This window comes from Apodemus sylvaticus, chromosome 8 (assembly GCF_947179515.1).
Source record: "Apodemus sylvaticus chromosome 8, mApoSyl1.1, whole genome shotgun sequence".
In the NCBI taxonomy this organism is placed as follows: Eukaryota; Metazoa; Chordata; class Mammalia; order Rodentia; family Muridae; genus Apodemus; species Apodemus sylvaticus.
The window spans coordinates 94,267,503-94,280,393 of record NC_067479.1 but is presented as its reverse complement, the minus strand read 5'-3'; the positions used below and the strand labels follow the sequence as shown (position 1 = coordinate 94,280,393).

The 12,891-nt window shown below is 46.7% G+C and overlaps 1 protein-coding gene across 2 annotated transcripts in view; it reads right to left on the bottom strand.

Moving 5' to 3' along the window:
* Positions 1-740: 740 nt before the first annotated feature.
* The window catches only part of Rft1 (RFT1 homolog), a 36,842-nt gene continuing 24,691 nt past the window's right edge, over positions 741-12,891 (bottom strand). For both annotated transcript variants that reach the window (XM_052189988.1, XM_052189989.1), the window contains 5 exons: positions 12,581-12,711; positions 11,212-11,356; positions 8,062-8,167; positions 1,926-2,175; positions 741-1,472 (listed from right to left, as the gene is read on the bottom strand). In XM_052189988.1, the coding sequence (XP_052045948.1) occupies positions 1,305-1,472; positions 1,926-2,175; positions 8,062-8,167; positions 11,212-11,356; positions 12,581-12,711 (800 nt within the window). In that variant the 3' untranslated portion in view covers positions 741-1,304. The remainder of the gene's footprint in view (positions 1,473-1,925; positions 2,176-8,061; positions 8,168-11,211; positions 11,357-12,580; positions 12,712-12,891) is intronic.

The following is a 12,891-nucleotide window of genomic DNA, read 5'->3' as shown; positions in this document are numbered from 1 at the left end:
AATCAAGATAAAGTTTGTGTCCGTAGCACCAAGAACAACCACATCAAAGGGAATTAAAGGGGAAAAGAAACCTACTTACCTATTTTACATCCCAGAGAAAAGCCGGGCAGGCATCTCCTTGCAGGAGCAGCACGCAGGGCAGGGCGTGGGAAGCCTGGCTTAGGAGGTGGCCTGGAGGTCACACCTCTGGGCACGCCATTCTTGCTCTGGGCTAGAAAGCAGCTGTACTGACAGCACTGGAAACAATGAGTCCGTTCAGAGGGCTGCCTCTGATTCTGCCATATGCAATGGGCCTTGTTTTATTCTAAGGATGAAATGAGATACCTATGCAATTGTGATCATCATCCGTGTGACTTTCATGGGAAAACTAAAGCCAGCTGCAAAGCCGCACCCCTTTGGGGACAAGGCAGCTCAGACTTTGCATCAGAGGTCCCCTCTTTCAAGGTAGCTAGATCTAAAGCCACCAGGCTATTTTCATACACTCTACAGTCAAGAAATCCGGAGTAACTCATTCTGGGACATCACCCTCCTCATCACCCTCCCCAGGGACTTCTGGGAACTGAGATGTGCATCTCCTGGATGTATTGCCATGTAGGCTGGGATATAGCTGTAGCTCAGTGGTAGAGAGCCTGGTTCACATAAGTGAAGCCCCGGGTTCAATCCCCAGGACTGCCAACATTATTTCAGAAATATTTCTCACTGCATAGCGTTTCTCTTCTCTAAAAACTAAAACCACAGGACACAGGGAAAACCAATTTTATTTTTTTATATTTGTTTTTTGTAGAGGCAGCTCTGACTGTCCTGGAACCTGGAATCCGCCTCTCTCTGCCTGTGCCTATGCCTCTTAAGTGCTAGAATTAAAGGCGTGTGCCACCTCGACCCGGATCCGGCTGAAAGCCACAATTCTTACACCATGATTTGTTCTTGTTTGCTGTATAACTTCAGGGGCTCCTTACTTCTTTTGTAGAAGAAACTAACCATTTTTGTGGCAGGTCAATGGCTACATTGCTTTTTTTGGCCAAACAATGGTTAAATATTAACATCTAAGAGAGTTTGTTAAAAGATGTAACTTCAAAGGTCAATCACAGTCAAAGAGAATTAATTCATTAGCAAAAAGGGCTTTTGGTCTTCACTTCAAAGGGCACTCCTCCTTTGGCGGGAAGCCTTGGACTGGACGATCTCTCCTCTGCAGTCTCACCCCCAGGGCGGTTCTGATTCCACCGCAGGGCTTTTTCACAGCAACGCATGTCCAAGAACTGCTCTATGCTGGGTCCAGGTACCAAAGTGCCAAAGCATCGTCAAAGTCATGTCATTTTGTCACTGAGTCTGGATCTACCCAACTGAGTCCTGAGAAAGTGGACCAGCTTGGTCTCTGTGAGGAACGCTGTCCCAAGAGTCATTCCTAAGCAGATGGCCCCCACAGCAATGTGAGCCAGGCGAGCCAGCCAGCCCCGCTCACAGCAGAGGAATGCCTAGAGAAAGAAACTAGAGTCACTGCCAGACAAACGAGGGAAAGAAGCCGCTGCATCTTCGTTTTTATAAGGTTTCTTTGTGTGTATAAGCACATGTGCATAAGTGTGCTCTGTGTGTGTGTGTGCCCTGTGACTTTAAAAGCCAGAAAAGGCATTGGATCCCCCAGAACTGAGTTACAGGTGGTGTGAGTCCCCATATGGGTGCTGAGAGCTGAGCCTGGGTCCTCAGGGTAGACAGTAAGGGCTCTTATTCACTGAGCCGCCCCTCAGCCCTATCGGCCAGCTTCTAAGTCAGATACAAGGTGCGCTGATGGGGCCAGGGGTTAATTTAAGGACTGGGGAAGATGGGAGGAGACAAACACATGGCCAGTGTGTGTAAACTGGCTGGAAGATGGAGGTCTAGAGGGAAGAACCATGCACAGTGAGTGCTGTGGAGGCTGCCGGGAGTCTTACCTCTGAGACATTAGTAATCCCAGCACTGAGGACGAACACCCCAAGAAGAACTGGTGACAGGCGCAGGCCAGCCAGAGGTCTGTGGGGGCTCTCTCGGAAGTAACGATGGATGAAGGAAAGGCTCTGTGTGATCCGGATGCCCATGTTAAAGCAGTTGGCCATGATGAAGCCCACACTGCCGCACCAACTGGTCAGCAGGTAGGATAAGACTAAAAATGAGGACGACAGCGCCAGCATGGTGAAATTGTACCTGGGAGACAAGCAAGGCGGGAGGTGAGTGTCTTACCCCAAGGCAAAAACAGTCCACAAAATGCAGCCATATCAACTCACAGGAAGATCCCTGAGTTCGCATCTCTCCAGATGAGTTCCCATAGCCCAGTGGTTTTAGCTTTTAGATGTTGTAGGTAAGGATGGTTTATTATGGCTCTTTTGCTAGATTAAACCCAGTGCCTTCTATATGACAAGGTCCTTTGCCTCTGCATGTTTTTCTTTGTCTTTTAAAGGCTGGCTGTCACTCTGTAATCCAGGATGACCTTAAACATCCTGAGAAGTAGAATTACAGACCTGAACCACAGTACCTGGCTCAGCTCTTGGCTGTTTGTTGTTTTCTGTTTTGTTTTGAGACCAAAAAGAAAAAAAGAAAAAAAAAGAAAAAAGAAAAATGTAGCCCAGGCTACTTCTTACTTAGGCTCAAGCTGGCCTTCAGGAATCTCTCATTCTCTGACTACCTCTGTCACTCTGTCTCTGTCTTTATGTCTGTCTATCTCTCTCTTCCCATTTGAAGTGCTCAGAATTAAACCCAGCTAAGCAACCTAAGCTTGCTCGAGCTAAGCAAACATTCTCTGCTGAGCAACAGCTGCAGCCTCAGGCCCTGAACTTGCGTTCTTCCTGCCTCAGCCTCCCGAGAGCTAAGATTATAGTGTGGGCCTCTGTGCACAGACATAACCCAGGTTTTTGTAACATTGCATACTACATAGTTAACATGAAAAGGTGACTTCCTCCTGACTCCCTAAACAGAACATATACAATTCAAAATACTTATTCTATGGAAAATAATTTATTAGGTGATACTTTGAAAACAAAACACAAAACTCCCGTTCAGTTGAAGTCCCGGTGAATGTGACCTGGGTAATGATGCCCGCTCTGTAAAGGATGTGGGAGTGCTAGGGACAGTGGCGAGCAGTTAGCACACGGCTCCTAACCTGTGTAGCTCAGCGTTGTTCACTGCAGAAATGAGCCGGCACGGTGAGGCTGAGAACACACCCAAGGACTAAGGCAGCACTCCACCTTTGCTACTGGCCGACTGCTTCCATACCTCATCCTGCTTCTCCTGGGAAATGAGGCACCAGGCAGTGCACTCAAAGCACCTCACTCAACACAAGTGACAGGTCTCCAGTCCATTAAGAGCAGTGAGCAGAGCCTGGGCACTCCGGGGGGTGCGTTCCGGCCTCCTCAGTCTCCCTGGGCTCTCTCTATCTCTAGTGCTCTTCAGATGTGGAGCCGTTAGGGCTACTTTTCTCACTTGTGATTTCAAATACCCATTGTACTGGCTAGTTTTGTGTGTCAACTTGACACAGGCTGGAGTTATCACAGAGAAAGGATAGTTATTACAGAGAACTTCAGTTGGAGAAGTGTCTCCATGAGATCCAGCTGTGGGGCATTTTTCTCTGGTTGGTGATCAAGGGGGAGGGCCCCTTGTGGGTGGTGCCATCCCTGGGCTGGTAGTCTTGGGTTTTATAAGAGAGCAGGCTGAGCAAGCCAGGGGAAGCAAGCCAGTAAGAAACATCCCTCCATGGCCTCTGCATCAGCTCCTGCTTCCTGACCTGCTTGAGTTCCAGGCCTGACTTCCCTCAGCTGATCAACAGCAACATGGAAAGTGTAAGCTCAATAAACCCTTTCCTCCCCAACTTGCTTCTTGGTCCTGATGTCTGTGCAGGAATGGAAACCCTGACTAAGACACCCATCTTCAGTATTCTGTAAAGGAAAGAACTGTACCCTGGCCTCATAAAAATGCTGCCACAGTCTTCACAAAGGCCTGGAGCTAAATCCCCCAGCCTCTGTATTCTACCTATTTCATAGCAGATACTCTATAAACACGCAGTTGGTGAAAGAAGGAGGTTAGCCCTGTGGCTCCCTAAGCTGTGTCCACTAAGCTAAGTAACTAAGTAGCCTCTGGGGCCATGACCCAGATTCCTAACATCAGAGGTGTTGAGAAAGCAACTGTTCAGTGAGTAATGTGTCTGACTACAGATCAGAGGAAAGCCACTGTGTCCCTGAAGGTCTGGTTACAGGCCTCTAAACTGACCAAAGTCATGCCCTATTAAAAACTTGCTTTATCAGAGTTCATGGTAAGGAATGCACATACATGTACGTGCACATATACACACATACACAGACACACACAAACACAGACACAAACACACAGAGTACTCCAACAAAGGAGGTATAATCTCACCCAGGATCTGAGATACTGTATTTACTTCTCAGCGGAAACTGTTGTCATGAGCAGCAGACACACAAGAGCTCGTATCCCCACACTACTGCTCTGAGGCTCCTAGCTCCAAATCTTCAGACCTAAGTGTAGTTCTCACCCCTCATCAAGAAAACTTCTCTTTGCAGCAAAAACCAGTATAGAAAACCATAACCAATCAAAATGCAGAGCTGTGGAGTTCAGCCCCGACTGATACATCAACAATTCCTGTACCTAAGGTCAGAGATCATTGCAGAAGAGGGCACAGAGAGACTGGAAGAGACACAGGAACAGGAAACTCACTGTGCGGTTACTAGAGATGTAAGAAGCCACACCAACCAATTCTTAACAACATGGCTGTCTACATGTGACCTGAACAAAGGCAATGCCAACGGGCAAGTTAAAGCAGTCAGGAGAGAGCTCAAGAGGCCCCAAACCTGCACAAAGAACCGAACCATAGGCAACTAAGGAAATTCTGAGAAGGGGAGAAACAGTCTTCCTAGGGAAGAGCTCATCAATTGGGTATGTGATACCAGATGGTCAGTCCTGAAAATATATATACACAGTAACATACAGACTGAGAAGGTTCCATTTAAATATGTAAGAACCAACACACACACACACACACACACACACACACCAATTAAAGAAAGAGAGGCTATGTATTTGAAAGAGAGCAAAAGGGGTGGTACACAGCAGGGTTCAGAGGGAGGAAAGGGAATCGGGAAATGATATATTTATATTTATAATCTTAAATTTTGTTATTTATTTATTTATTTATTTAGGTTTTTTTGGATTTGGTTTTCTCGAGACAGGGTTTATCTGTATAGCCCTGGCTACAACTCACTCTGTAGACCAGGCTGGCCTCGAACTCAGAAATCCGCCTGCCTCTGCCTCCCAGAATGCTGGGATTACAGGCGTGTGCCACCACCGCCCGGCAAATTTTTGTTTTTTAATTTAAAGAAAAGAACACTACCACCTTTGCCCAAATTTCTTCATGATTTGGTCATAAGGCTTTCTGTTTCTCTTAAACACTTCAAATATGTTTAGTATTGCCTCACCTCCTACACATGAATGCTGAAGTTACTGTTAATTAAAATTCCCTTCACAATGTAGATTCTGGCCTGGCATGGTGGTACACACCTTTGGTTCCTACACTTGAGAGACAGAAGCTGGTGGATCTCTTTGAGTTCAGAGCCAACAGGTTTACATAGCAAGTTCCAGGACAGCCAGAACCACATAGAGAGAAACTGTCTCAGAAAAAAGAAAGAGAAAAAGCAAAAAAGAAAGAAAGGAAGGCAGGAAGGAAGGAAATTACTCAATGTTAGAAGCAGCTTCAAAGTGAAATGTGTATTTTTCAAAGTTAAACTTAGTCTTTTCTGTCCCTGGGGAGAGTAGACCCAAGCAGTTCTGCAGCTCCAAAGCCGACTAGTTGAGGTGAAGGTCATGGGCTGACAGCTACTGTGAAACGATGGGCTGTAACCTACCAACAGGCTGGCACACTCACTAGTATGCCATACTGTGTCTTTAAGACTTTAAATTCTATTCTGTTTATCTTATTTGTATGTATGCATGTCTGTGTGTATGTGTAAGAATACACACATGCTGTAGTGCACATGGACATCCTGCGGATAGAACGCTAGGGTTCAGGCTTGGCGGCAGGCAGGGTTACCCAGTCCTGTGCATAAATGAGATGCTTCCTGCCTTAGGGGCCTTGATTCTGACATATGCATTCACATGCATATTGGAACATGTTGTACCTGAGACCAGCAGTTTCCACAGCTTCAGATTCAGAGTTGCTTGGAGCTGGTAATGAATAGTTTCCCTGGCTCAAGTCTCCGAAAATTTCAATTTATTGGCCTGGGAGACAAGCAGAAGACTCGCTAAGACAACCGCATCAGTCTGGGCTAGCTAGTGTCTTGGCTAGACTCCAGTCACTGCGCAGCAATCACTGGCTCCTGTGTGCAGCAGTCTAAGATGAGGGCAGACAGAGGCTGATCTGAGAAGGGAGAAGGACCCCGACCGACCCTGGGCTGCCTCTTCCTCACTCCACTCCTAAGAGCAAGCCTCTGAAGTGCTCAGCAGGACTCAGTGTAGCGGAGGCCGCAGGGAAAGCTCCAAGGATGCAGAAACCAAGGGAGAGTGGCGAGGTCGCTGCCCACCTCGTCAATCAGCCGCCCTTCCTGGTCTCTCCCTCATTCTACCCTTCCAGTGACACCTTAAGATACTGCCCTAATATTTTTGGCATTTAGAATATAAAAAGTGGGTGATGGTCCAAAGATATTAAGCTATTTCACATCGGAATAAAGGAAAATTTAAAATACACATAGCTGCTCAAGGACCTACAGACGGACTGTGCAGGTATGAGGGAGAGAACAGTAAAGTAGGGGGAACGAGAAACTCTCACCACCTCCATGGGAGATTTTTAAATGACAGCTTGTGTTAAAACTGGTGAAAATCCTAGGGTAGGGGTCCCAATCTGAAGCTAAGAGAGAAGAAAAGCTTGTGTTGTCTTTGAGCCTTCTTCTTAGGAAAGATGTCACAGAATCCCTGAGATCCTTGGAGAACTACAAATTCATTTCTAGGAACAAGAATTTGTACATATATATGTACATACACATACACAAACACACACACATACACACCACATACACATGCCACATACACACACAACACCCACACACATATATACCACATACACACCACATACATGACACACACACATACACATCATATACACATCATATACACATACCACACACACACACACATACACACACACACACACACACACACACACACACACGACACACACACACACTCATAATGACTACCATAGATAGCCACTGTGTGATAACCATGAGGACCATTGTATTATGGCCATTGTGAGATGACCACTGTTACAGTCATTATGTTATTGACAGTGTGTGACAGCCACTGTTTGATGGCCATTGTATGATGGTTACTATGTGATTGCCATCATGTGATGGCCACTGTATGATGGCTAGAGTGTCATGGACACTGTGATGGCCATGATGTAATGGCAACTATAATGACCGTCCCCATGTAATGTGTTATAGTCACAGTGTGATGGCAGACAGCTGTACGGGTGACTTGCCTGCCTGCACCTGTGTCTGCACACTACATGCATGCATCGTCCAAGGAGGCCAAAGGAGGATGCTGGGTCAGATCCCTGGACTTACAGATGATTGTCAGTTGTCACGTGGGTGCTGGGACTTGAACCTGGGTCTCTTAAAGAACAGCCAGTGCTCTCAACTGCTGAGCAAACTCTCTAGCCCCTAAGAAAGGCAGTCAAGTATCCTGTCTAGAGTTGAGGCCACCCTCTGGGATCTGAGCAGGGCAGTAGTGGGATGGGTGACGAGCGGCTCCTAAGGATGATTGCACACCTGAACACATACAACTGCCAGGGCGATACCGCACTGCCATTAAAGGAAGCAGAGTACTGGCTCCTTGTCCCACGGTGGGACACACTAGGCAGGCCGTCCCAGGGCCATGGTGGTCCTAGGGAGCTTCCACTTGTGGTCTCCTGTGGCCTCTGAGAAAAGGGGAGACAAATCCATGCTCAGAATGGAAAGAGAAAGAGTCACAAGTTACTTAGCCTTGGCCAAAGACCATGACTAAAGGAGGACTTCCTAGGTCACCCACCTGTCGACCTCCTCCTTGCTCATGGCAGCAAACGTGAAGCACTCGGTCACACCGTTGACAGCAAGCAGGAGCACATAGAGGCAATAGCAACGCATTAACACAGGACCTAAAGGAAAGAATCCAGATTCCAGAGTCAAAATGGGACATTCCACTAGCACTAGCTTGCATTCAGAGAGTGGGGTCATGGGACCTGACACGGTCACCTGAGGAATCCCAGCATTGCATGGCACTAACTATAACTCAGATAAAATCAAATGGACAGTGAGGCATAAATGCACAGCTTCTTGCTCAACCGCTGAGCGCTCATCTGGCTATGCAGCAGAGCTGCGAGCATCTTCAGTCAGCACAGAGGTGACGCTGGCGAGCTGAGCACCGACGACACCAGTGGGCTCTGTGTCTGAAGGAAATGTCTACTGAGCAGGTTGAAAATGCCCTTTGGAATGGCCCAGGGCCCAGGACCGGCAGGAAACTCTACAACGGAATCTTCACAACTCACAGTAAGCACCAGTGGTATTACAACCAGCAATGAAGTTCTTTTTAAAACCTCTGTTGATCAAGCCAGTGGGAAGGCTTAGTGAGTAAGGGACTGCTGCCAGGACCAAGAACCTGGATTCTACCCCTGTGAACCGCATATGGAAGAAGAGAGCTCACTCCTGCAAGCTGTCCTGACTTCCACACATGTATATATCCACACACATGTGTATACACACACACACACACATACACACACACACAGTCATTTTTTAAAACTATAGACCAAGACTAGAAGCTGTACCAATAAACTGATTCTTCTCTTTTCAGAGAGTTATTATTAAAAAGAGATGAACAAGTAGTTTCTTTTTTCCTCTCTCTCCTTCTGTCTTTTTTGTCATTGTTGTTATTGTTATTGCTTTGTTTTGAGGGGACAGGATCTCATGAAGTCATAGTTGACCTCAAACTCTTCATGTAGACAAAGATGACCATTCTGCCTCTCTCCTGAGTATTGGTATTTCAAGCACACAACACCATGCTTCCTGAATAAGCAATTTCTAATAAAACAAATGATCAAACTATGACCCAGCAGTTCCACCCTAGGTATCTATCCAACAGAAATGAATGCACGTGTTCACAGAATGTGTAGTGATTCTATTTATAATCACCCAAATTGACCAACAATAGAAACAAGGATAAGCAAACTGTGGGCTTTTCATTCAGAGTAATACTTCTAAGCAAGAGTATCTTTTAAAGGGCGCTAGAGAGATGGCTCAGCAGTTAAGAGCACTACTTGTCATTCTCTCAGAGGACATGGCTTGGTTCCCAGCATCCATGTAGTAGATTGTAACTGTCTAAAACTCTCAATTCTGGTGATCTAGTGCCCTCTTGTACCCTCTTAAAGGCACCAGGCATGCATGCAGTGCACATACATACACATAGGCAAACATTCAGACACATAAAATCTTAAAACAAAATTATTCAAAGAAAAGATTTCTGGGTATCGAGGTACATGGCCTTTAATCTTAGCACTCAGTGGGCAGAGGCAAATGGCTCTCTTTGAGTTCTAGGGCAGCCTGATCTATACAGCTGAGGTCCAGGCACACACATACACAACAACAACAACAACAACAAAACCAACAAAAACTGATGGAGCTTGGGCTGAGATTGGTGGGAATGCTTGCTTAGCACCTGCAGAACCCTGAGTTCAATTCTTGGCACCTGAATAAACCAATACATGCATATATAGACAAAAAAGTGATAAGGCCAGGCTGTGAAGACATGACAATTTTTCTGCCTAGTGCCAGAATCCTTTCTAGGCAAAGTCAGGTATGGTGAAATACTTAAGTGATTAGGAAAACTTGTTGGGATGGGCTCGGTAGAACAGTGGTGGGAATGTTTCTTATCATAAACTCATCTGGGCACACAGCATCATTCAGAGCAAGGAGAGAATGGTGTAAGAGGGAATCCCAGCAGGCACTGTGTGCAAGGGCGCTGATGCCACCCAGACAGCACATGGACTTGTTAGGGGAGCATCTTGATCAACGAAAAGGCAGTGAGCTGGGTGTGGTGGCCCACACCCTTAATCCCAGCACTCAGGAGGCAGAGGCAACAAACAATGGCACTTATATTTCTATGACTAACTACTCTACCAAATGAGTAGACAGCCCCTCTTAGGTGACATCTTGTGCCTGTGTTAAAGCAGAGGCTCTTTCTTGGAGATTGCTTTCTAAGGAGGCAGAGGTGGTATAAAAGTTGGATCCCCAGTCTCTACATGTAAACTTCCTAACGAAGCCTCCCAGCAGATGCCTGGTGGGCATGCACTGCTTGAGGCACACACCGAGAAGCCAGACTGTACCTCCGGCTTCATAGTGGGCATTTCCTCAAAGCTAACCACCTTGCTATGGTGCAGGGCCATGGTGCTATTTTCTCCACTACCCACAGTGGCCACTGAAACATGGAAGTGTGAAACTGTCCTGACAAGGCCCTTTACACTGAGAAGGGGCGGCAGAGAATCCTCCAGGTCTTGTCCAGTGATCTGAGAAAGTAAAGCCATCCCTGCTCATCCAAAGATAAAGCCTGCAAATGGAAATGGGTGAAAATCCCCCAGGACCAGAAGTGCAGTGGGATCGGCAGCAGCCTGGGAACCAGGCATCTCAGTGTAGACATGGCCCATGCTTTTCTCCTTCCAAACCAACAGTCAGTAGACTAAATAGACAATTGCACTTGCTGAGATCAATTTTATTCTAGGCAAAGGACTCTGGGTTATCTTTCCAAGGTTCTGACTGATCACCCCTGAGACCTGCATGGGTTGACTGTCCTCAGGTGTGTTTAGTACCACGTGGAGACTCATAGCCCACTCTGCTTTCCTCCTCATTTAGAGGAAACACGGGTAAACACTTGGTAAAATACATTTAGGCCCAAGGGGAAAGCCAACAGCAAGGAGGACTGAGCACTTCTTCAAGTGAGGGTGAAGAACTGATCGGGACAATCATGGTGAAGCCCTGACTGCACCCTGCTTGTGTACTGATAGTGAGGAACAGCCCAAAGCCCCAGCTACTTAAAAGTTCTCCTGATAATGACACAGGGGTCACTGTGTGCACATGGCCTGAACTTCATGAGACTCTCCGATTTCTCTTCAGAAATCAGAACCAACCCTTTACAAAGTCTAGCACGTACCGGATCCGGAACTAAGCATGGCTCCTCCATAGATGTCCAAAGCCAGCTGAGAATAGGCAAAGCCAAAAACGGTGATGGTCAGTCCAGTCAGCAAGGCCAGCTTGAGGAGGGACTCCAAAACTGCAGCAGCCACAGCCACATCGTCCTGGGCCAGGGGAAAGGGAAGGAAGTGAGCTGGGATTGGAGCTGAGCCTCTGCAGGCCTGCTTCCTGCACCAGGCCAGCCCTCAGAGAGCAACCGTGAGTCTCCTCTCTGTGGGTGACAAGGGGAGGCTTAGTTGTCAACACTTGCAACACACTGCTACAGTGTTGCTGAGGAAACACCTGCTTTATCCTCATGTATTTTCACCTATACCAGCCAGGTCTGTAGTTCTGACTGATGGCAGAGATTCTGTCACTGTCAATGTACACTTAGAAAAATGTCCCTCAGCCCAGAGTGGGAACCAGATCTTACTTTCAGATAATGGGTGTAAGTTGTATTTTGTAAAATATCTTCTAAGACATGTAAGAGGCAGACCTAGATTGCTTTTAATTCCAGAATAAGTCAGAAGGGGCAGAAGGGAGGCCCCTCAACTAAGAGTGTTTGCTGTGCAAGCATGAGGGCCCGAGGCCTAAGTTCAGATCTTCAGCACCCATGTTAAAATTAAATTAAAATTTAAAAAGCCAGGCATGGCTTCATGTCCCGGCGCCCCCAGCACTGGGGACTGGAGGTGGGTAGATCCCCAGAGTCTCTGGCCAGCCAGCTTAGGCAAAATGGTGGCTTCTGCTTCAGTAAGAGACCCAATCTCAAGGCACAAAGCAAAGCAAATACAAAAGACATCTGAGGTCTTGCCTGGCCTCTCCATGTGCATGCCTGACACCCGCACCTACACACTCACATGCATGCATCTCATACACGGTAAATTAATAAAGTAATAGGAGTTAAAAGCTTTTGGAAGTAAGTCAGAATGTCCAGTGGCTACAGGGCTGGGGATCTGGCTCTGCTGGGAGAGTGCCTGCCTGCCTGCCTGCCTGCCTGCCTGCCTGCCTGCCATGCACAAAACTCTGAGTTTGCTCCCTCACACTGCACAAGCTGCCCGTGGACACATTCTGAAATCCAGGCACTTGGGAGGCTGAAGCAGGAGGCTCCAAAGTTCAAAGCCATCCATGACTATATAAGACCCTGTCTTAAAAAACCAAACAGCAAGCACCCAAGAACTCATTAATTAAACAGAGAGTAACTTCCCCCCAAAGGACAAAGGTAAGATACAAAGGGCCGCCCACAGCAATCTGTCAGTGGAACAGACAGATTGGAAGGGGAGGCAGGAGGGTCAGAACTTTAAGGATTACCCATGGCTACAACCTGAGAGCTGACATGAGAATCAACTTACCTGCTTCTGCAGTGAGGCGTCCTTCTCCCTCTCTAGCACTTTAGCAAAGAATATATAAAAACTCTCCTCTACTGGCTGGAAAATTAGCCTGGCCACAAGGGAGCCAAGATTATTGACTATATCATATACACCTACAAAACAAAGAGGGAGAAATAATAGTCATGGTAGTTCCTAATTTTCACAGCACTATGTGAAAATTACTTTTCTAATTTAACATTTAAAATTTTTAATTTTTTTTCTTTTGGATACAGGGTCTCATGTAGCCCAGGCTAGCCTTGAACTCTCTATGTTTCCAAGAAAAAACGTGAACT